Genomic DNA, 24,050 nt, shown 5'->3' on the forward strand with positions numbered 1-24,050 from the left:
TCATCATTAGACCACGTTGGGCAAATGACATCAAAAGCTTTTTAAAATGTCGTTGCGTTCACAAGTTATTAGCCAATGAACATCAGAGGGGCAGGGCTCTAGCAATCAATAGATATAACTCCACAATATTTAACCCAATCGTCACGAAACTTGCAGGATATGTTGAGATAACTCCCTGGAACATATCCTGAAAGTTTCATTAAAATTGACCACTCGGGGGCGCTACAGTAAATCAGCCATTTTGGGCCATTTTTGGCCATTTTAGCTTATTGCAGGCTTTGTATTTTAACGAACTCCTCCTACAGCGTTGATCCGATTCCTGCCAAACTCGCTGAGACTGTTCTAGAGGCCTCAACGATGCAAAATCATCGAAAGGTCTTCCAAAAGTCAAAGGGCGTGGCCAGGACGGCGTCCTGAACATGGACGAATTTCATGCTTCGACCACAAAAATCTAAACTGTTCTAACTTCAATGTACATTGTCTGATATGATCAAAACTTCACATATTTGTCAAGAGTCCAACTCTGAACACATCTGCACTGTAATATTGACTGATATTCAGAGCGCCACCTACTGGCAATAGAAAGTGTTACATTTTATACTTCAGCGAACTCTTCCTAGCAGCTTTTTCGGATTAACCTCAAACTTGGTCATCATGTACTCAAGTCTTCAATGATGAAAAATCATCGAAAGGTCTTATATAAGTCAAAGGGCGTGGCCAGGGCTTGCGTTATGGCCAGTGTACAGGAAGTTGTTGTAACTTCAGGATACAATGTCCAATCTGCTCAAAACTTGACATGTTTGATAAGAGTCTCACCCTGAACATGTATGCACTGTGATATTGACCTTAGGTCAGAGCGCCACCTGATGGTACCTGGAAATATCATGTTTTTACACTTTTACGGCTCCTTTTCGGATATTGAACACCTTTAACTTTGACGTACCTGCATGAAACTTTGTAGGTACATAGAACATGGAGAGATGTACAAAAAAGCCTCTTGGACCGATGCCTTAAACCCAACAGGAAGTCAGCCATTTTGCATTTAATGTGAAATTTTAAGCGATTTTTCGCCTCTTTCATGCAGTATATTTTAACGAACTCCTCCTAGACCGCTGATCTGATTCCTACCAAACTTTATGAGCCTGTTCTAGAGGCCTCAATGATTAAAAATCATCAAAAGGTCTTACATAAGTCAAAGGGCGTGACCAGCACGACCCCACGAACACGGACGGATTTCATGCTTCACAACACTCTAAACTGTTATAACTTCAATGTCCATTGTCCGATCTGGTTCAAACTTCTCTCATTTGATAAGAGTCCCAGCCTGAACGCGTCTGCACTGCAATATTGGCTCACAATCAGAGCGCCACCTATTGGCGACATGAAATGTCATTTTTTTACACTGTATAAGGTCCCAGTGTCGTAGAACTTTGCACCCCAGTCGAGCAAGACAACTTCAATCGTCTGATACGATGACTGACACGACGATTCAGGCAAGGGACGACCGGCTGCATGGCAATGGCCGGGGACGACGCGCGCCGCGGCGGGGGCCGGGGACGACCCGCGCCGTGGCGGTGGCCGGGGACGACAGGCGCCAGCCGTGGCAATGGCCGGGGACGACCCGCGCCGTGGCGGTGGCCGGGGACGACCGGGGACGACTGGCAACGTGGCGGTGGCCGGGGACGACCCGCCCCGTGGCGGTGGCCAGGCCAGGCGGTCCGACACGTCAGGCGGCCGTAGCACTAACCGAGTTACGTGCCATGCGAGGGCCCGTTATCACTGCTCGCAGTTTTAATTCTCCTTGTCTTTCTGTAATGCATTTTAATTGTGCCTTTATTTTCTTTAAATTCTATTTTTTCACTTTATTGTATGACATGTTATGATGTGAAGCACTTTGAGTCTGCCTTGTGTATGAATGTTCTATACAAATAAAGTTGCCTTGCCTTTGGTGGATTTATGACACTGTCTATGTTCAAACTGGGTCAAATTTTCCACATATGACTCTTTTTTTGTTTTAGTTTAACTGTATTTGATCAGGCTGTGTGTGTGTGTGTGTGTGTGTGTGAGATCAGTGTCAGAAGTCAGTATTTTCGGGGCGGCCGGTGGCACAGTGGTTAGGGCAGCCGCCCCATGCTCAGAGGCCCAACGTCCTCGACGCGGTGATCCTGGGCTCGACTCCTGGCCCGGGATCAGCTTCCTGCATGTCTTCTCCCGGTTTCCACTCTGTCTGAAGAAAATACTAAAAAGGCTTGAACGGCACTCCAGCCGGAAAAAAGAAGTCAATATTTTGAGGTCTGCACAGAGCCCAGGTCTGTGTTTATCCCCCCGTCAGGTATTTCTGTCTGTTTAACAACAGGAAACTCTAAACACCACGTTCACTGTCTGACATGCAAGACACCTGGATCTTCCTAACTTCCTTACAAATGAGACATTTAGCCAAAACATACACACATTACATACATGTCCAAGTGCTCGTCAAGGCAGATATCTAATCAGCCAATCACGTGGCAGCATCTTAATGCATTTAGACGTGGTCGATCTGGATTTAAGTGACTTTGAACTTCTGCTGCTGCCGAGGCTCCAATTCACACCAGGCCATCGGAAAGGTGGTAAAAAGCTGCCTCGGGCGTCGTTGGATGTCACTGTAACAGAGCAGCTTTGGGATGTTGGCAAGACGAGAGATTCACATCGTGGACGTGAGGCCGACAAACATCTGCAAACTGTGTGATGACGTCGTGTTTTATGGAGCAACATCTGTGAGGAACATTCCAGCACCTTGTTGAATCTCTGCCATTTAGATTTAAGGCCATTCTGAAGGCAAGAGGGAGTCCAACCTGGTACTAGAAAGGTGTACCTGATAATGTGGCCTGTGAGTGTATATATGTATATTACATATACTTGCCTTTATTGCATGCTGTCCTTCCTCTCTTCTTGTCACCTCTCCACTGTCTGATACCAAATAAAGGCAAGAAACAACAACTAACAAATAGCAGCAATGGACTAAATCCAGCTAATCTGGCAGGAAAACTTGGAATTACAGACTTAAAATTAAAAAAAAATACATATTGGAAATGTACATATATATATATATATTTATATTATTTTTTAAAGGCAAAATTATGTATATATGTTGTGCTGTGTAATGTACTCCGATTTCAATTTCATTCAATAAAAATGTTCTGAAACATTGGAAATGTGTGGCATTCCAGTGGTTTAGTGACATAGACTGTAGAGAGTGTTTAAGTCAGACAACAGAATAATCATAATAACAATCTCTCACCGAAAAGCCCTTCATGCAGCAGATAAAACGGTCCTGACTCTGAACCGTAGCGCCCCCTGCTGGACACCCTGACGTACCTGCCAACAGTCTTCACTGTGGTTGCAGCTACGCTGATCTCCTTGAATGAGAGCTCAGATTAGAGAATGTTTATTGTGCATATGATACCTTAAAACTGTGAAAGCATTTGAACAAATGCTCAGAACCAGCGTGTTTTCTTTCAGTTTTATTACACAATTAGTTTCAAAAAACAGTTGTTCAGTGGATACTATGAACTAGTAACAACACTAAAATATAGAACTGCTTCCTTTCTTTCCAGATGTGAAGATCATGCAGAGAAGCATCTTCCACTATCAGAGAATAACGGATCCATCGTTGTTTGACAATTCATTTACAACTAAGCACGACGGTGAATCCTTCAAACCTTGTGAGTTCACTGCATTCACAACTAGCCGCATGCTAACTACGCTTTCCTTTCCACCGTGAAGCTTCTTTATGCGTTAATATAAACCAAGTTCTTTTAATCACGACACATGGTTGAGAAAATAAGACGCCACGCACGCCTACTTTTCTAAAAGTGCAACATTCAATGGATCTCCCAAACAGACCCTCATTGTTTAAGCTTCATTAAAGTGGCTTTTAAGAGCTGTTGAAATAAATAAGATACGTTATCTTTTATACACAATACAGCATGTAGGACTGTAGGTAAAGTGATGCGAGTTCACGGCGGCAATGAGAACTATTTAGAGTTCGTTAAATGTAACATAAAAGCTGCAAATGTTTTAAGTGTCTGACGTTATCCCAGAGTGAAACTGATCAAACCTGCACAAAAGTGGAAGGAAATGATTATATTGTTTCTATATTTTTGTAGACATATGGTGGAACTCTATTATTAGCTCATTCCTCCGTGCCATCGGTGTTCAGAAACTCATTATTGAGGCATGATCATGTTCGTTTGAATCAGCATTTATGTTGAGTTTCCTGTTCTGCTTCAGTAAATACTCACTACAGCCACGGACACATTACTGGACGGCCCTGGGGCCACAGACTCGGGTTGAACTTTCTGCTCACATTTCTTGTTAGGGAGGCACAAAGACATGCAAAATGACAACAGGGAGATGCAAAATGAGTACAAGGAGATGCAAAACGAGTACAAAGAGACACAAAATAAGCAGAAAGAGACCCTTAACAACCACAAAGAGACAAAAATATTAATAAAGAGACACAAAATAAGCAAAAAGAGACCCTAAACAACCACAAAGAGACAAAAAGGATAATAAAGAGACACAAAATGACCACTGGCAGAGGCAAAACGTCTACAAAGCGGCACAAAGCGGCTTCAAAGACACAGAGTCCGTTGTTTACGCTTGATCTGATTTTGACTTGAAGCAGATAAATAAAAACATACTGCAAGGTGTTTCTACGACACTAACTCACGCTGACGATGTATTTAAATTTGTTGACTTCCTGTTCTACCCCCTGCTCTGGTTTTCATGGGGCCGTCCTCTCACTGCACCGCACACGAGCCGCTGGGCAGGAAGTCCTGCACGTAGACCGCCACGGCCTTGGTGAGGTAGGTCATGCTCCCGAAGCGTCCACTGGGGGCGCTGTCATACAGCAGCCGGCACACTCCGGTGGACGGGTCCCGCTCCAGGATGTGCTCCTCGGCTCCCAGGTCCCTCTTGGTGGAGGTAAGAGAGGAGATCCTGGTTGACTTGATGGCCTAATAATAATAAGAATAGGAATCCTGGGATTCACGTCTTTTCCCCGCTCACCTGGTCCTTGTGGAACATGTCGTTGGCCAGCTGGACGATCTTCTCCACGTGGATGATGGAGCCGATGCTCGGGATGTCCACGTCAGCCAGCATGGTGAGCACCAGGATGGCCTCCACCAGCAGCTGCCGGTACTCGGGCTGGGGGACGCGGTTCAGGACCGTCTCCACGTGGACTGAGAACTTGATCTCCCCTGGTGTCATCTGGAGACGAGACACACGGTGGTTCAAACAATAATAATAGGGATTTCATTTGTTTATCGGAGCCTGAAACTTACTGTGAGAGACTTAAAAATACATAAAATAATAATAATACTGACTTTCATTTGCATGAAACTTACTGTGAGAGACTTAAAAAAAAACATGCAATAATAATTTCCAATTGGCTGTCAAGTGTGTGTAAAAGCCCATTATTCTAAATGTAATCTATTAGTATTTTAAAGGATTTTTTGGCTTTTAAATATTAAATTCTGGCAGTATGGGGCACAAAACATTTGATAAAATGCCTCTGAACCCCAAAACTAGTGGATGTGCCCTTAAATTTTAAAGTGCGGCAAAATGAACAAAGAAAGAAAGAAGAAGACGGCATCAGAATGACTATTTCGTACCTCTCTGGTGGTTGAAGAAGGAAGGACGAACCCTTCTATGGACAAACCGTGGCACTAGGAAACCAGAGGACAGAGGAGAAGAAGACTTGAAACTAGAGACTGAGACCATAAACTCATGTTCACAAATAATGCATCAAGAGAGAAGTAGGACCATTTCCTCATAGACTTCTATACAAATCAGAGAGGAGTCTCCCCCTGGTGGCCAGCAGAGAGAATGCAGCTTTAAGACACTTCGTCATTTAGAATGGTTTTGTCCAGTGAAGTGAAACCGACCTTCTGCAGGATCTTCCAGACCTTCTGGTAAAAGCCGACGGGGACTCGGTTCAGGGCCCCGTCCAGACGCCTCCTGCGCAGCCATTGGCCGTGCCTGGTATCCTTGGTAACCGGCATGTGTTCCGGAATGTCCAGAGATTCTATGGACTGCAGCCTGTACCTCTGAACGGCCACGACAACAACAAATGACAGAAGGAACGTCTCATAAAGCAAGCAGACTCTCACCGATGATGTTACTGGCTTGTATTGAACTGCATCATATTAAGTATATACATATCAGATTTAATAGACAAATCTTTACCCCGGACTCAATGTTTCCTATATCCAGAGAATGAGATCGCATGCCCTGAGAGGGAAAAACACAAGAACAAACAAAAAAGGGAGAGGAGAGAAACAAACAAAGAAAAAAGATGCACAAAATGAAAAACAGGAAACTGGGCAGGAAATAAAATAAATCTAAATGAAACGACCCCAAAGCCAGTGGATTCTGGCTTCTTACACGGCTAAATGAAACATGCATGAATCAGGATCAGGAGAGAAATGATAGAAATGTGGTTAGAAAACAATAGATGACATCATGTAACAGCAATTTAACAAGAATGCTAATGTGTTTTAAATAATTATTATGGAGGTTCAATTATCCATTTTAAATTATAAAGTACAACTGAAACAACTTACCAATTAGTCAACCAACAGGAAATTCACTTAAGTAACTTAAAGTATTGGCTTGTCCCAGATTCTCAAACGTTACCTGGTGCTATTCTTTCAATTTTCTGGCATTAAACAACCCGTTAGTTGCAGCTCCGCTAATGAGTGAACCATTATCAAAGTACATGTATTAAAAGTTGCAGCACTGTCAGACTGACAACAAGCAGAGAGGGTTAGTGGCTCCATGTTCACTATTAATTATTTCAGATGAATTAAGACCCAGAAATCACGTGTGTGAATGACGTCATCATATTTGTCACCTTGCAATGGGGCGTCATTGATTGGTCGAGCTGAAATGGAGACAAAAAGAAATAAAAACTTCCCTCAAAAAGGTTTATACACAACCTTGACTGCTTCTCATACATAAATCTCTCTCTCTCTGTATATATATATGTCTTTGTATATATATATATATATATATATATCCTTTAAAATTAGCTGCATGAAGTGGAATCACAGACACTTCTGCACCTAAATAAAATAAACGATTTCACGACGATCTAATCCCAGCATCCCATGCTTCTTGCAGACCCTCATTTATAAAAAAGCCATCATCACCTTAACGGTGTCAGTCATAGACACCCTGCGCTCCACCTGCAACAGAGGAAACACAATGAACTGCAACCGTTTGTTGATGTTGACAACCAGCTGAAGCCAGTTAACCCACAGGGTCATTCCGTGTCATTTCATCAAATTTCTGAAAATCTTCCCACCTGACCATCTCAGAATGTCCTGAAAAAATTAAAGTACAAAGACACATGTGTTACTAGGACTAATCCAAAATATTAGGTCTCTACTGTCAACAGTTTTCTCATGAAACATCATTGAATGAAGGGTAGTTTAGACGGTTTTTGGCATCATGCTCTGAAAAGCCATTTTGAAACGACATTATATGGAAAACTATCTCACCTGTGGCCTTCAAATTTTCTACAGAGTATATCTGTTACTGATAGCCTCCAGACATGGAAAATCAGGGGTGTAGCTCAATGATAACCTAATATGGTAGGTAGTTAAAATGTGACTTGTTGAAATAAAGTAGTACATTTGAAGAGTGACTGAGCTCCCATTTTTGCAGATAAAAGACTTCTATCACTTCTGCCTCTATCTCTGGTGTTAGCTTAAACATTCTACAAAATATGGTTTCTCTCAGATGATTAGTTTCACAGATATTAAGGCTCAAAAATGGAAGTAAACACATCTTTGCCCAACTTCAGAGTCATATTCCAAAAAACTGACAACACGCATCAGGACCAAACTTACTTATTTTGAAAGATCATATTCTTGTTAAAATCATATAAAAAAATTGGGAGGGTGTTTTGCCTCATTTTGTCGCAGTGATTTTTTAAAATCCTGACATTGGTGGGGTTTTTGTGGCTGGTTTTGGTACTGCATGTCCTAATAGCCTACGAGTAAACATCACAGCAGGGCAATTCAAATGTGTTTTTTACCATTTACCAAAGACTTACATGTGACTAAATGCTACTGATAAATTTAGCCTTACGAAAACATTAAAATGTAGCACAGTTGTAGTTACAGAGGCAATACGTCCTTGAATGTGAGTTAAACATGGTGAAAGCAGCTTTTGTCATACTTTAAGTATATAAATACCACAACCAAATCAAATAATAATCTTAATTTGAGCATAAGATTTTACATTACAGTACAATGATGTTTCATGAGGAAACTGTTGACAGTAGAGACCTAATATTTTGGATTTGTCCTAGTAACAAGTGTGTCTTTGTACTCAAATTTTTTCAGGACATTCTGAGATGGTCAGGTGGGAGGCATTTGATGAAATGACACGGAATGACCCCACAGTGAAAAGCTAGACGACACAAATGCCTTTTAAACATCATCATCACCTCCACAAACGGATCTGTCAAAGACAACCGGGGTCCCTGGATCCAAACAAAGACAGAACAAGCTATTATCACCATGGCAACACGAAACGGCACAATCATCTTGGATTTCTGATGATGAAGGCAGTGAGAAGCAGCTGAAAGCTCTGGGATTCGTGATCGACAGAAAAGCAGGACGGCGACGGAGAAAGATCTGATGGGTGAAGTTTGAAGGTGAATCAACACCGAATGCACTCGTTTACAGGAGCAAAAGGAAAAAGAGCAAATTGCGATAGCTGATAAAGCTTCACGTGATCGCCGTCACCTTAAATGGCTCCGTCAACGACAACCTGTGCTCCGCCTGCAACACAGAAACCCGGTTGTAAAAAAACAAACAAGCTGCCCTGGTGAGTTATTTAAAGCTGAGATCAAAGTTCCTTCATCTGCTGGTGATTTCTCAAACAAATCTACTGTTGCTGTCTAAACGAGAATTATTTCCCACAATTCTCCTCCTCAGCAGCAGCTTTCAATTAGTCCACAAATATGCTCCCCTCCACCATCAGCACCAGCCATGCCAATCACCAGCTAATTCCCTCCTCCTCCTCCTCCTCATCATCACCACTATCACCTTACTCAGATCCGTCCAAGATAACCTGTGTTCCAGCTGTGGAAAGACAAACGTGCCAGTATTTTCATCTCATTGGTTTACCACCAACTCGTGATGTCATCAACACCATCAAGATTAGCAGCAACACACAATAAAGGTAGTACTTGTTTTTAATCAGGATCTATTTTCAGTCAACAGTGGACTTTCTAACTATAACTGCCTGAGAATGATGAGCCTCTACGTGAACAGACGTCCTACCATCTTCATGTCGCTCTTCAGCTTGCTGATCCCGGCTCTCTCACTCTTGGTGGCGCCCACGTTGCCTAGGTGATGGATGGAGATGGCGGGACTGACGCCGGCGTCCAGCTCTCTCACTGTGGAGGTGACGGAGGGAAGGGGGGTTTAGACAGTGTGTGTGTGTGTGTGTGTGTATGTGTGTGTGTGTGTGTGTTAGTGTATATGTGTGTGTGGATGTGTGTGTGTGTGTGTATATATGTGTGTGTGAGAGTGTGTATATATGTGTGTGTGAGTGTGTGTAAATATGTGTGTGTGTGTGTGTGTGTGATTGACTGACCGCTGCGCTGTACTCCAAACTCTTTCCCACTGAGGATGTGATGGAGGAGATTCTTCAGCTCTGATGGACTGAGACTCATCAGACTCTCTGTGGCCTCCTCTCCTACACACACACACACACACACACACACACACACACACACACACACACACACACACACACACACACACACACACACACACCAAGAGAACGTATATATATATTGTATGAGAGATAATTAGCTTTTATTTATCTTTTTAGCAAATTGGCTTGAGATGACGGAATTGATGCCGGATCCAACTCTCTAAAAAAGTGTGTGTGTGTATAAATTGTATTTTATTATAATAAAACTGATCTAAAATATATACAGTATATGTATGTTTTTGGGGTGAACCACTTCTCCAGCTCTGGGGCATTCCTAGCTTCCAGATTCTGGAAATAACCCACGGAATAATACCATACATGGTAAAATCATGTTAAAGCTGTGGATAAAGTTGTCGGCAGGTTTCCACACATTCATGATTGATGGGCCGTTACACAGGAGAAAGAGAGGAAGGAAAGCCCACTACTAATGACCTCTTCCTCAGACCCTCCTCACCTGAGCAGTTGAGCGAGTGGGCCAGCTCCGTGGCCATGACCTGGATGATGAGGCCGATGCGGAGCCGGAACATCTCGCTGAACAGGCCGGGCTGAGTCCGGATGCTCATGGCCAGGTACACCATGATCTCCTGGAGGAGGGAGAGGAGTTACAGTGGAGGATGGGGGAGACCAACTTGGGGGGGGGGTGACTCACCTGAGTGAGCATGGCCACGCTGATGTTGTTGTCGCTGGCCTCATCGATGAGAGCGGCCAGCTGGTCCGGAGGGATCGGAGCCGTGATGGTCTTCTCTCGGGGCTCGGGGGGCAGACCCACCGTCAGGTGCTTCTGATGCGCCAGCAAATCAGAGCAGGCCTACGGACGGATCACAACCAATCAGAGACAAGCGGGGGGAACGTGTAAAACATCCACTGTTTACAATAATACACATTTAAACTGGGGCTGTACTGAATGTCACTATTTGTTAATGAAGCTTTGAATGTCTGTAGTCATATTTTATGAACTCATCACCCTAAAAATATTATTTTGATTGTTTTTTACTATACTATACTTTTCTTTAATGAATATATTATAACTTGTGTAACAGCGTGTGCAGCAAGTGGGAAAGCATCCAAAAGAAATATAAAGCATTTTTCCCCCTTTGTTCTTAAAGTCAACGTTTTGCCTCCTTCAGGACGAATTTATCTTCTAAAAAACCCCCAAACAGAAAGTGTCGTGTTTGTGCCGTACCGAGTCGAGCTCCTCCACCTTCTTCCTCAGCATGCCGGAGATCAACCTGATGAGGCCCCAGTGTTTGACTTCCCCCACCTTCTCGTAGAGGTCCGACAGCAGAGACCTCACCGTGGAGCCTTTACCGTGCAGCTGAGTGTCCCAGTCCATTCCCCTGGGGTTCAAACACAAAAACATAAAGTTCAATATTATCCCTATTAGGAATGGGATTTCCCCGTATCCAGAGAAGCATCAAAACTAAAACACTGGAATCAGATGAACGTACATTTTGTAAAGAAATAAATATTATTTTACGCATCACATTAAATAAAACACATTTCTGATAAATATAAATACTGTCATCATAAATCAAAAAGGTCTCAATAGATACATTTGAAAAAAAATGCTAAATTGTGAGCAATTTTTCCTGCATTATTTAAATAAAACAAAAACTTGTGTACCATGACAGGAAGTCACTTGTAATGCTATTCCCGACTATCTCCATGATAAAACCGTTATGGTGTGTATTTTATATGGTCCTCACTCTGATGAAATGATACAAATGTGATCAGTGTTGTTTATATATACTTCTCTCTGGGTATCAAAAGTACATAGTCATGTGACATATTCCTGTATTAACACTGTGTCGACACAAACAATGTGCAGGTGAATGAAACAGACTTGTCTTTGAAGAGGATGTAGAGAATGTCCGCCTGGTCCTGGAGACTCTGCGTGTCTTTGAGCAGCTGCACCAAAGCCACGTAGTTGATGCCGCCGCTAGCGTCTCTGGGGATCCCGCACTCTGTGGAGGCCGATGTCTCCGCAGCCTGGTGGAGGAGGGCGGGGCGGAAACGTTAGAACGGCGGAGAACGGATGCAACGACATGGGGATTAAAGGACAGACGGAAACACACCGGAGTCTCCTCTGGGAGGTTCAGGTTGAGGGACGGCTGAGTGGAGCGGAACAGCTTGTTGGGCAGGTACATGTTGACATCTGGACAAAAACAAAGCAGCCTGGTGGTCAGCGGGGCTTCAGACGGTCCTGAAACTAACAGTGCATCTGGTGGTTCCGCTCACTCTGCACGTTGAGCTCCTGAGCCTTGTTCATCAGAGACACCATCTCCTTGGTTTTGGTGGCCAGAGCCTTGAACCTCCCCAGACCCCCCACCTGATGCTTGGGCTTCTTGGGGGTGGCGTGAGCCAGCAGGTGATCCAGGTACTGGGCCAGGTCGTCCGCCTCTGGAGTGCAGGACAAAGGGTAGAGATATAGAGTCCACATATCGGAACCTACGTACGGGCCAGCCGAGTGCCAATCCCATACCGGTGTGTTAAAAACATTTTACAAATATAGTATTCAGAAAATCTACAAGGATTTGGTGGAAACAAGTGAAAATTAAGACGGTAGTTCTTTAAATCAGAATTCCCTCTCTAATATATAATATTTTATAGCATTTTAGATGGAAAAAAGAAAGAAAATAAAACCAACTTGATCATCTTAATGTATTTAAACTGGGAATCGTGAAGCCTCGTTTGTTATCCACGCAATCGCAAAATGCAAAATGCTTCTCATGGCTCGTCTGTAGACGTGGATGTGTCCGCTGACAGACGAGCCATTTTAAAACATGCATGTCAAACGATGCCAGACGTGCACTTCATGGATGCAACCAAGCAAAGCCACGTTTCACGACCTTCTCCAAACCAGAGTTTAATCTTTACAGGAACTGGTTTGGTGTCCGTTAGTCCAAGGTGGAGAAACGTTTAACAACCAACAGCACAGAGAGGATGGAGACAAGGTCTGTGATGGAGGAACCCTTCATTTCATATCATGTTCTTGGAGAGGAAATATGTACGTTTCTTGACCAGCCAAAACAACAGCAATTCTGGATATAATCCTGGTAATCAGGAAATTATGCTAAACGCTGAAAAAAAGAATAATGTTTTTTAAATCACAATCTACAATAAAACCCTTGTATAACATGATGTCAGGTTTGGAGGCTACTGAAAGGAACAGTGCACTCTGCTGTTTAAACTATGTAATGACATAAGCAGTACTTTCTATATAAGGTTGTTTAAAAAAGCCAGTATATGCACTGATAACTCCGTCGGACTCTATTATTTGATGAATCCATACACGAGGAGAGATCACATGATGGTTAAAACAAACAAACACTAAGACTTTAGTGCATTATTCCTCCCCTATCCATCCATCAAGCTGCTTTTTGCTTACCATCATCACAATGTAACTCATGCACGTATCCATCGCCGGCACCCTCATCATCATCATCATACTCTTCGTCGGGGCGGCTCATGCTGCTAGAACCCTTACCGTCCAGGAAGCTCAGGTGAGCGAAACAGGAAGTGGTCAAGAACTCCGACAGCTTCCCCGTCTGGATCCTGGAGAGGAGGAGGAGGAGGAGCAGGAGGAGCAGGAAAGAGGGAGGGGCTTCTGTGAGATCATTGTACTTACAACAGGATTTTTCAGCAGCAATCAATTTGGTTTGAGGGTATGAAAACCAAAGCCACCCATTTTTGGGATGTCACTGCAAAAATGTTATTATTTATTAATTTATTTTATTTTTATATCTAAACTTTCTGGATAATTCCGATAGGAAAATACTACTTTGATCTCTTTAATTACATCAAATTGCTAAAATGACTGAAAAACTTCACCTTGCTCCTCCATAATATCCGTCCTGTAGCTTCTTCAGCGTAGCCAGAACTGCAGCGTCCAGGTTTGTGTGGTCTTCAGCTGAAATACACACAAATACACACACACACGATGAGGAATGCATACAGTCTCCTTAATCAACACACAACATTTACATCTCTGTTTATTTCATTCAACATTTCCCATTCTAAATAAAGGAGGTCGGGAAACCAATCTGGTATTTGTATTTTATTAGTGGTCAGAATCTCACATCTATTTCAATTTTTAATCAATAAACGTATTCTCTTACTTATTCAAGTATATAAAGCAAACAAACAAACAAACAGCAAAACAATACCTTAATAACAGAACTATAAATAAAACAGGGATAGATCATCTTCAGTAAAGTCAGGCTAGTTATCTGTGACATAATTGCACCACTTTTGCTCAAGAAATATTTCCATTCTTTGATTAACATAAGCTGTAATTTGCTCCATTTTGTAGATTTCTGTTACAATGATGCAGCACTTTCAACGCAGGCGTGTGTTTAGAAGACGAGGTGTTTTCTGTGTGTGTGTGTGTGTGTGTGTGTGCTTACTCAGCATAGTCTGTGAGATGGGAAAAGTGACGGTGGGGCGTCCGGTCATCCTCCACCTGGACGCCAGGTAAGCGATTTCCGTCCTCAACATCTCCACAATCATCTTGTTGTCCAACGCCAAGTAGAACTGCTGATGGTCGACGAACTGGAAGGAGAAGCTGAGGTTTAAAATCATTTTCACCAGGATGATGGCAAAAATATCAGAATATCATGAAACATGGAGTTTCAAGTTGGCAAACAGGTACTTTAACTGAGGTAAAAATAGCAATAAGACTGTGTACAAATACTATGTTATCAGTAGAAGTCCTGCATTCAACAATGTACTAGTGAAAGTGTTGAGAACAGAGCATATTATATTACTAAATTAATATTACTGATGCATTAGTGTAGTCATGATGCTGGTAAAAGTCATTTTTTACTTGAAATTCCAGCGTATATTTAGCTTTATGGAATCTGAATCTGTCAAGTAACTCAAGGAATGGAACCAATGTACGAGTGGATTACTAGTGGAGTAACTCACCTGAGGGGTGAATGAGAAGATGGTGTTTCTGATGGTGTAGAATTTGGAGGTTCCCAGCACTCCTATTCTCCTGTAGGGTCGTCCCGTCAGACCCAGCCTCGGGTTACGACCTGCACCAGGCAAAGGGGGGAGGACAGGGTGAGTCGAGGTCCGGGGGGAGGGAAGCCTTTGATGAAGAACTACAGGGTCATACCGAGTCTGGCGTAGATGTGGCTGAGGACTCTGGAGGGCTGCACGTGGATGGGATGGATGTCGGCAACCGTCTCCACGTCGATACCGTTCTTCAGCAGCAGCTCTTTGATCTCCTCCGTCTCGGCCAGAATCGACACTGTGACAGGAAACGGGAGGTTTGTTTTTTTTACACCAATCTGGGGACTGAAACCTCACGGAGAATGTCCCATGAACTCACCCTGTACGACCACGTCAGGCTTGGCGATGGTGGAGAAACGTCGGTTAAGGGGGTCGATCTCTCCGGGGGCCAGAAATCCCTTTAAAATTAGGAAGGAGCTTTAAAAAGTCACTCAGTTTGTGTTAAGTGTAAATACACGCCTGACGTGAGATTACCTCATGAAAAGTTACATTTAACTGACATTCAAATAAAACAGCATGCATGGACAATAATAATACTTCATTCAAAAGTAAACATAATTAGAAAGAACGGCTCATTTATTCAGGAGAATAATCTACGCTGAATTGACTAAATGATTTGTTGATGGATAGAAAAATAATATTTTGATAATCAATCCTTAAAGTAATTTTGATTTAAAAATGCCGTTTTCAGCCTCTAAATAGGGAAATGTTCTGCATTACACTGGGTTTGATATAATAAGACAAAAGAAAGACCTTGGATTTTGAGAAACTGGGACCAAACATCGATTACTCCAGAAAATAATTACAGATGAATCGATTATAATGACAATAACGTGTGTTATTAATACCCTGGAGGATGATCAAGTGTTGAATGACGGCTCACCTCAGCCAGAAGGTTTCCCAGGATGTACAGAGACTGTCCCCATTTCAGAGGACATTTGCCCATCGGGACCCTCTCCACAGAGTGGGGGTTCACGTACTCCTCCTCCACCTGTTTGTATGTACAAACACACAAATAACAGAAGACAACAATGTCATAAACTCATGTTTACAATGTTTACTGAGATAACACATCAAGAGAGAAGTAGGACCATTTTCTCATAGACTTCTATACAACCAGAGAGGAGTCGCCCCCTGGTGGCCAGCAGAGAGAAGTAGGACCATTTTCTCATAGACTTCTATACAACCAGAGAGGAGTCGCCCCCTGGTGGCCAGCAGAGAGAAGTAGGACCATTTTCTCATAGACTTCTATACAACCAGAGAGGAGTCGCCCCCCTGTGGCCAGCAGAGAGAAGTAGGACCATTTTCTCATAGACTTCTATACAACCAGAGAGGAGTCGCCCCCCTGGTGGCCAGCAGAGAGAAGTAGGACCATTTTCTCATAGACTTCTATACAACCAGAGAGGAGTCGCCCCCTGGTGGCCAGCAGAGAGAAGTAGGACCATTTTCTCATAGACTTCTATACAACCAGAGAGGAGTCGCCCCCTGGTGGCCAGCAGAGAGAAGTAGGACCATTTTCTCATAGACTTCCATACAACCAGAGAGGAGTCGCCCCCTGGTGGCCAGCAGAGAGAAGTAGGACCATTTTCTCATAGACTTCTATACAACCAGAGAGGAGTCGCCCCCTGGTGGCCAGCAGAGAGAAGTAGGACCATTTTCTCATAGACTTCTATACAACCAGAGAGGAGTCGCCCCCTGGTGGCCAGCAGAGAGGCTGCAGCTCTCACCTTGTCTGGGGGGACGCTGTAGAGCTCCGGCACCAGTCGCATCCCGTCTTTCTGTTTGATGAGGATGCCCTCCAGAGCCTCCTGGTACTCCTGCACCTGGATCGACCAACAGGGTTGATGTCAAACACTTACCCATGCACACATCCACCGCGTGCGTGTGTGTGTGTGTGTGTGTGTGTGTGTGAATTACCTGCTCGGGGCTGTTGATAAAGATGCCGTCCAGGATGAGGTAGGTCCAGAACAGCGGCCACTCGCACTCAATGTTTTCAAACAGCTTCAGTTCTGCCGACTCGTAATACAGACGGTTTGGATCCTGCAGAACAGATTCACGTCTACTTCTTTATGTGTGAGCGAGGCCAGAATACCAATATGGATGAGATGTTTTCAGTCTTGCAGTCAAACACACTGATGACTCTACAAGCAGCAGATGATGAAGGATCGAGTGCTGCTATTTGTGTGTACAAACACTCTACTTCCTTTTTTCGCAGTTGAAAATCCCCACACAAGTGCAGAAGCTGCAAGGTGATGTTTTTTGAAGCCTGAACCCGACCAGTTTAATGGCCGATATCAGAAAACCAGAGCACATTCTCAGCTGCTGTGAGAATGAAGGAATTAACCTATTTTCTACCCAAAGAGAGAAACAGTGACGGCCCATTAAACCAAACAGCCTTCCTCCAAGTTACCAAGTTACATAAGAGCCCAGCAACACTTTTATATAGCTCCAACAGAACAGCATGACCGGGCATGTTTGAATGGATTCAGCAGTCCGCCTAGTGGCTACAGAGATACACCAGGAAACCAGGAGGAAAATGACTGCAAGGACGGGAGTTTGAACACATTCCCGCTTTGCACTAAAACATAAAAATAAAAACTAATTCTCCACCATTTATCTGACCAAAATTAAACAAATGGATCTACCTTCAGAGCTAGTTTACCTCTTTAGGTGTTTTGTGTCCGTCTCTGAGGAACCTGCAGCAGCCGTAGCGACCCTGAACAGAAGCAGACAGGAAGTCAGCAAGGACACGCTGCTGACCTCCCGTTTCCTTTTCAACAGTAATCTTTTTGTGCTACTTCATTGCACCGTCCTGCACCTGCAGTTTGGAGATGATCTCCTCCTTGGTCATGTTGACTATGCTGATGTCATCGACGGCGAAGGCCGGGTACGAGATGACGGCCAGGACACCGGCGTCCACCTCTTTTGATATGGACGCCCTCGGCAACATCGACGTCAGGATGGACTGATGATGGAGGACAACAGATGGGAAAAGAGTTAAAATAAGAGTCGGTGTGTGTGTGTGTGTGTGTGTGTGTGTGTGTGTGTGCACACCTGGCAATGCTGTATGTCGTCAGCAAAAGCATGGACCACGGATCCGGGTCCCCCTTTAGCTCCGAACAAGTTGAGGTCGTCCAAAGCCTCCAGAGCTGCCTGGAGGACAAACGGTGGTCATGTGACTCATTCAAATCAAGACAGCTGTGTAGTACATTTACTACATCATTGTACGTGAGTATTTTCAATTTATACTACTTTATACTATAGATTTTGTTTTCTGGCATAGACTTTTATTTAGCAGTGGACAGAGAGGAAACATGGGAGAGAGACATGCAGCAAAGACGGGATTCAAACCATCAGCTGTGTACATGCGTACATGGCATGCGCTCTCACCCCTCCACCACCTGCACACCTTTATTTCAGTCTTACTTACTCCATCCTTATTCATATCATTAACACAAACTTAAATCAACTAATAGATAATTAAACGTTTTTCTTATTGAAATGATTATATATGTTATGTTTATGTATATTTATAACCAACGATCACCCATCAATATTCAATACAAATTAATATGAAGAGTGATTTTGATAAGCTATTTTTTTTTATTGTTTTATCATAATCACAAATGCATCCGTCATATTGGGTCATTATTTGAGAGAATATGGATAACGGCACATTGTGAGCATTAGATAGATAGATAGACTTTATTATTAGACTCAAGGTCCATTAAAAAACAAACAAACACACGAATTTACAACATTAACTCTGGAAATTAAATAGTTATAGAAAGTCAATGCATAAATCCAAAATACTATAAAACATTGATTCACTGCAGTTTCTATATATAAATGCATCTGTGAGGTATATTAATATAAGGTATTATGAATGTGTGTACAGTATGTAAGTAAGTGTGTAGCATGTATTAATACTATTAACTACGTGTAATTACTGGAGAAGGGAACGTCCTGCAGACATGCCTCTTTCCAAAGTCTTAAATTAAACTCAGTGTGTGTGTGTGTGTGTGTGTGTGTGTGTGTGTGTGTGTGTGTGTACTGGGTACTGCGAGTACTGTGTTATTTCTGAGTGAGCAGCCATTCCTGGACCACAGAGAACCTGACACCTCCGGTACACCGGGGGCCAAGGACGCTGCCGGCTCGCTCACAGAGAGAGAGACTCCTGTTCTGTGAAAACTTCAGCTCTTCTTTTTTTATTATGAATGGAGATATATTTTCCCTGTTATGAAATCATTATAAATATCTAATAATCCCCAAAAAGACGCTTTTTTAATTCCCCTACGCCGCTGTGGTCACTTTCAGCACCAAAACAAAATGCTTCCATCTGATCCCGAGTCAGTTTGGAGTCTCTAAAGGTCAGCGTAAAGGCCGCCGCAGTGACTAGACACCTTCCACAGAGCCAGACATTTCTACTGGAGCACCTGTTCTGCTCTCACTCAGCACTCGTCGACGCTTTCTCCTCCATCTACCTGCTTCCCATGGCAATAACGTCACACTGTGTGTGTGTGTGTGTGTGTGTGTGTGTGTGTGTGTTCACCTTGGCCATGCCTATAGAGCTGGCGTTAATCTCAGTGATGCCCTGGTTGGTTTTGTCTCCTCTTTCCCACATCCCATAATCCTGTGAGGAATGAAGACATTAACATTAACGCTGCGTTGACTTTCATGGTCTCCTTTATGAAAGGGGGTCGACGATACTCACGGCTACTTTGTAAGCCGTCTCGATGTAGAACATGAGATTCTGAACCACGTCCACTTCATCTTGGGTGTAAACGATGTGGAGACCTGGAGGACACAAAGACAGTTAATGGAGGACATTGTCCTGACTCAATAATACACTTCTTCTTCTTCCCTCTCCTCTTCAAGACAAAAAAACGACATTAAAAAGAAGCTGACAAAGACCAACAGTTATTTTTGTGTAGCTGAATGTAAAATAATTATAACAAAAATTAAAAGAAAACTCCAGTTAAATAAATACACTCAAAAATAACTTAAATTTGAGAAAAGTACACGTGTTTCCGCATTTATCGTGCAAAAAAAAGAAGAAGGAAAAGACGTCTCTTTCTGTATTCTTACCGGAGGCGGTCATCTGAGCGAGGAAGAGCAGGAAAAGTGAGGTAGCGTCGACCTGCAGGTGACCCCACTCGTGGTCTCCAACCACCGGGGCACAGGTCTTGGTGTTGTACTTGGCGTGCAGCGAGTCTGAGGTACATCTGCTGTATTTGAACTTCTCCACCTTATCCAGCTGCCACAAAACAATTAAGACTAATAAAGCATCCATCAAGACATCAAAGCAGAATAAATACATTGGATAGATGGATAGAGTATAGCAGTATGGGAGAAAGGATTGGAGACAACATACCTGCCTCATTATGCAGTGAAGGACGCCTCTCATCAGCTTAACCACACTCTAGAGGGAGATGGTTAAAATGTTTAAATATGAAGATGGACTGGAGTATATCCAAGGGATTTAACAACAACAACCCCGGACTCGGACCCACCTGCTCCAGTTCGTAGGCCTTGGCCTTGTCTTCGTCCCGGTCGGCGTTCTTCCTGTAGGCCAGGCTGAGCCCCCACACAGACAGGATGCTGTAAACATTGTCTCGGATCCAGGAGTGTGGCTGATCTGGGCCGGCCGGCAGGAGACCCGTTACTGGATCCTGTCAGGCAGAGAGCGGGGAGGGTGGGGGTCAAAGGTCACAGGTCAGACATTAACTAAATCTAATGAGAGGGGTTGGACAGTGTGATTTTATTTCCTAATTTCTATTTGAAAAACTAGGATGAGTTGTGGCGCAGGTGGAGGAGTGGTTAGAGGGCGTGCCATGTACGCACGTACATACGCAGCCGACCCCGGTTCGAATCCCGGCCTTTGCTGCAGGTCACACCCCTGTCTCTCTCCTGTCTTTCCTATCTGTCCACTGGTGATAAAAGGCATCTGTGCCTCAAAAAACAAAATAGGATAAAAAGAAACCGTTTTATTATTAATTTGAGGGACTAATTGCATTTTCTCCCCCTTTTTGTTTTCATATGAATTTATTGTTCCATGAACTAGTGGCAACTAACTAATATTTATTATTCATTAATCGGACAATTATTTGCTCAATAACAAAACTGGAAAATAATTACAGTTATTCACAATCTATTTAGTCTGCTCCTTTCAAAAATACATTTTCTGTGAATATCGGTCCAAATGATTAGCCTATTCTCATTTCACATCAGGTCAGAGAATCTTCCTATGTTAAAGGGCAATATATATGTTGCCAAACTACATTACCCATAAGTCCTGTTGCTTCCTGTTGTAAAGAGGGACAACAATACACGTTGACATGATGCACTGAGGAACTGAAATCAAACTTATTTTTACTCTCTAGGAACACGTTTCCTCTCTGTAGCTGCTGTTGGACCGGAAGAGCCACTAAATAATATACTTGTCTTGATGTTTAAAATATAGAAATGGTAAGGTTTATTACAGTCTAGTGAGACACAGCGTTCTTTCAACATCAGGTTCGGTTTCATCACTAACGGAGAGAAATGTCACACAAATGTTGCACCAACACGCCAGCTAGCGTGTGGACATAAGGGACCAGCTTCTTCTTCTTCATGGACGTGCACTAAGGTGGTGTGTTTGTTTTGTTTATTCCCCTAAGAAGAACAGATGGATTTCCTTCCAATGCATGCATTGGTCTGAATCTGCAGCAAGCCTCTGCTCTCAGTGAGAACGTTTGGTCATTAGTGCTGCGATTCATCGGAGCGGCGAGCTGCATGCTGGCTGGACGCCATTTGGGATGAATTCAAGAGGCGGCTTCCCTCACAGTTTGTCCTCTTCCATATTCAGTCGATGTTTCTTCAAGTTCCTATTAGTCTTTAGAGGCCAGAGAATTGAAAGACGAGACCCGAAACCCATAAGCCTTAACAGGTTCAGTGGGATCAAGCAGGACCATATGGGATTATATCGTGGATCAGGGATAAAAAAATTTAAAAAGTATAATAAATCCATCGAGATGAATTTACGTTATGGGGATAATTGTAGATATCGACCTGTCCAGGTGAACCCTGCCTTCGCCCAATGATAGCTGGGATCGGCTCCAGCCCCCCCGACCCTGAATACAGGATAAACGGTAGAAAATGGATGGATGGATGGATAATCGTAGATATAGATAACCTGCCCAGCTCACTATCATGAAGAGTAGTCAGATTTAAAAGAAATACATAATACATTTTTTTTATTAAAGCAGGGAGAATTTATGATCATATTATAAAATATATATATTTATAATAACACATTATTATTAATAAATCAATCAATCAATATAAACTTATATATATATATATATATATATATATATATATATATATATATATATATGTATGTATATATATATACATATATATATATATATACATACATATATATACATTTTTATATATACCCACAAATATTTATATATCAAGCATATTTTTTTAGGATTATCGGCGTTGATATTGCTAATCGCAATGTATTTAAGGTACATCCGGTAATATCGTGACATTTAATATTCATACCTCACAACATCAGAGTTAAACCTTTACTAATGCTCGTGTTGGGGCTGAATGGGAGTTAATCCCTGCAGACAGGTTAGTAAATGTTTTGGAAAGAATAGTGAAGGCTGCATGGGTTTGGTGCAACAGCTACTTATGAGTGTAATATTCATATTTAAACACCATTGAATGTGTTTCGATGTGTCTTATATGTATATATATGGTCACAAATATGATATGAAAGCTTCATAAAGCTGCACACACTCTTAGTGGACACAACTGTCAAGCTAACAGCTGTGTTTCCGTTGACCCTTGACTACTCTTACTGAACTATTCCAGATAACACTCACTTGAAGTCTCAGGATAGTCTGGTTCACCATCCGGGCATAGTTGTCCAGCTTCACGCCGGAGTTGCTCCTGCTTCTCATGGTGACAACAAGTCAACGGTTCGGCTCAAGTTTCGGTTGAAGTGGGGGGGGGGGGGGGGAGGAAACTTCAAGTAGTTCAACTGCACAGACTCGCTAAATCCTCGACAGTCGAAGTCATTTCTGCGGGCCGCAAACAAAGTCCGAGAAGAAAGTGAGCTTCGGACGCGATAACACAAAAGCTGTCAGACAAAATCTGAAAAAAGAGACAGCTCTCAGCGGTGACAGCAGCGAGACAGAGAGAGGAGACAGCAAGTGCTCTAATATGAACTAAGCTACTGAAAGCTAGTCGCAGGAAGCGGGAAGGATACAGGAAATCAAGAGGCTGCCTTCAAAATAAAAGGGTCGGGGAGGTTGTTTTTTTTAAGACTATGTTACACTTAATACTTTATTAAACATTCACTGCAGCATGTTGGTATCAGGGCTTTACTAATTTAGTTGTAACGATTTTAAATTATTGAACCATGCTAGTTTGACAGCTAGTGTACCCGCGGATGAGCGTCTCTCTCTACAGAGATTGCACGTTATGAAAGAGCAATGGAACTCACCGATAGAGAACAAAAGTTTTAAACTTAAATGTTACATTGTGAATAGATGTTTCGAAAAGCAAACGGCTGAAAAATGTCATACAATTTCCTTAAATATCCAAATAGCAAGTGCTGTCAAATTCAACCAGGAAGCAAACAAAAGGCAAAAACAGTACACGCCAACACGTTAAAAAACATACTTTCATTTTTTTTATGAACGCATTATTCAGTGTTAAAGTTGAGCAATACAGCTGGTAACTAAAAAATGAAATTATGATTATTTTATTTGTGTTATTTGTGTCTCAGTTAATTAAAAGCGGTTGGTATAAGTAAGCGGTTTTTGGCTCCCCCTAGCGAAAAACTGTAGGCCTACTTTTCATTTATATGTATTTAATTTTGCTTAGAAGTATATTTTATATCTCCTTAAACTTTATAAACAAACTAAATTCATATACGTTTATAAAAGGTTTTGACCCAATCATTTTAAACATTGACACTACAGAGAAAGGAGAAAAGACTACAAGGAATCCCAGAATGCTTCTCGCTCCGTGTGCGTTCCCCTTTGAAAAAGAACGTCCGCGCGCGGAACGTTAGATTCGACCGTTCGGAAGGAAGCAGCTCTCTGTGTCCTATTTGTTACAAAAATACCCCAAAATGGCGTCCTTCCAGAAGAGATAAAACCGCGTTAAATACCATTTTTGTATTATCATCGCGGTGTTCTCCGTCTAGACGTTTAGTGGTGAGGTGAAGACCGGAACCAGACAACCGACAG

General features: G+C 42.7%; 1 protein-coding gene across 7 annotated transcripts; it reads right to left on the reverse strand.

The window, feature by feature from the left end:
* Positions 1-4,433: 4,433 nt before the first annotated feature.
* On the reverse strand, positions 4,434-23,012 carry phka1a (phosphorylase kinase, alpha 1a (muscle)). 7 transcript variants are annotated; one of them, XM_084002330.1, is made up of 36 exons: positions 22,677-23,012; positions 20,310-20,468; positions 20,171-20,218; positions 19,885-20,053; positions 19,511-19,593; positions 19,349-19,429; positions 17,851-17,949; positions 17,615-17,761; positions 17,459-17,512; positions 16,714-16,836; positions 16,524-16,619; positions 15,680-15,787; positions 15,116-15,194; positions 14,900-15,034; positions 14,707-14,816; positions 14,187-14,331; positions 13,612-13,690; positions 13,169-13,335; positions 12,019-12,180; positions 11,856-11,935; positions 11,624-11,769; positions 10,964-11,117; positions 10,430-10,588; positions 10,235-10,364; positions 9,658-9,759; positions 9,342-9,457; positions 9,105-9,140; positions 8,802-8,837; positions 8,501-8,536; positions 7,197-7,232; positions 6,899-6,928; positions 6,232-6,276; positions 5,931-6,092; positions 5,658-5,711; positions 5,053-5,253; positions 4,434-4,958 (listed from the first exon to the last, which is right to left on the reverse strand). In XM_084002330.1, the coding sequence occupies exons 1-36, from the start codon at positions 22,752-22,754 to the stop codon at positions 4,785-4,787; spliced, it is 3,819 nt and encodes a 1,272-aa protein (XP_083858456.1). In that variant the 5' UTR covers positions 22,755-23,012; the 3' UTR covers positions 4,434-4,784. The 7 variants fall into 7 exon arrangements, with proteins under 7 accessions (XP_083858456.1, XP_083858457.1, XP_083858458.1 ...); XM_084002331.1 differs by lacking the exon at positions 9,105-9,140; XM_084002332.1 differs by lacking the exon at positions 8,802-8,837.
* Positions 23,013-24,050: the final 1,038 nt, after the last annotated feature.

The sequence above is a fragment of the Eutrigla gurnardus genome, assembly GCF_963514095.1.
Source record: "Eutrigla gurnardus genome assembly, chromosome: 23".
In the NCBI taxonomy this organism is placed as follows: Eukaryota; Metazoa; Chordata; class Actinopteri; order Perciformes; family Triglidae; genus Eutrigla; species Eutrigla gurnardus.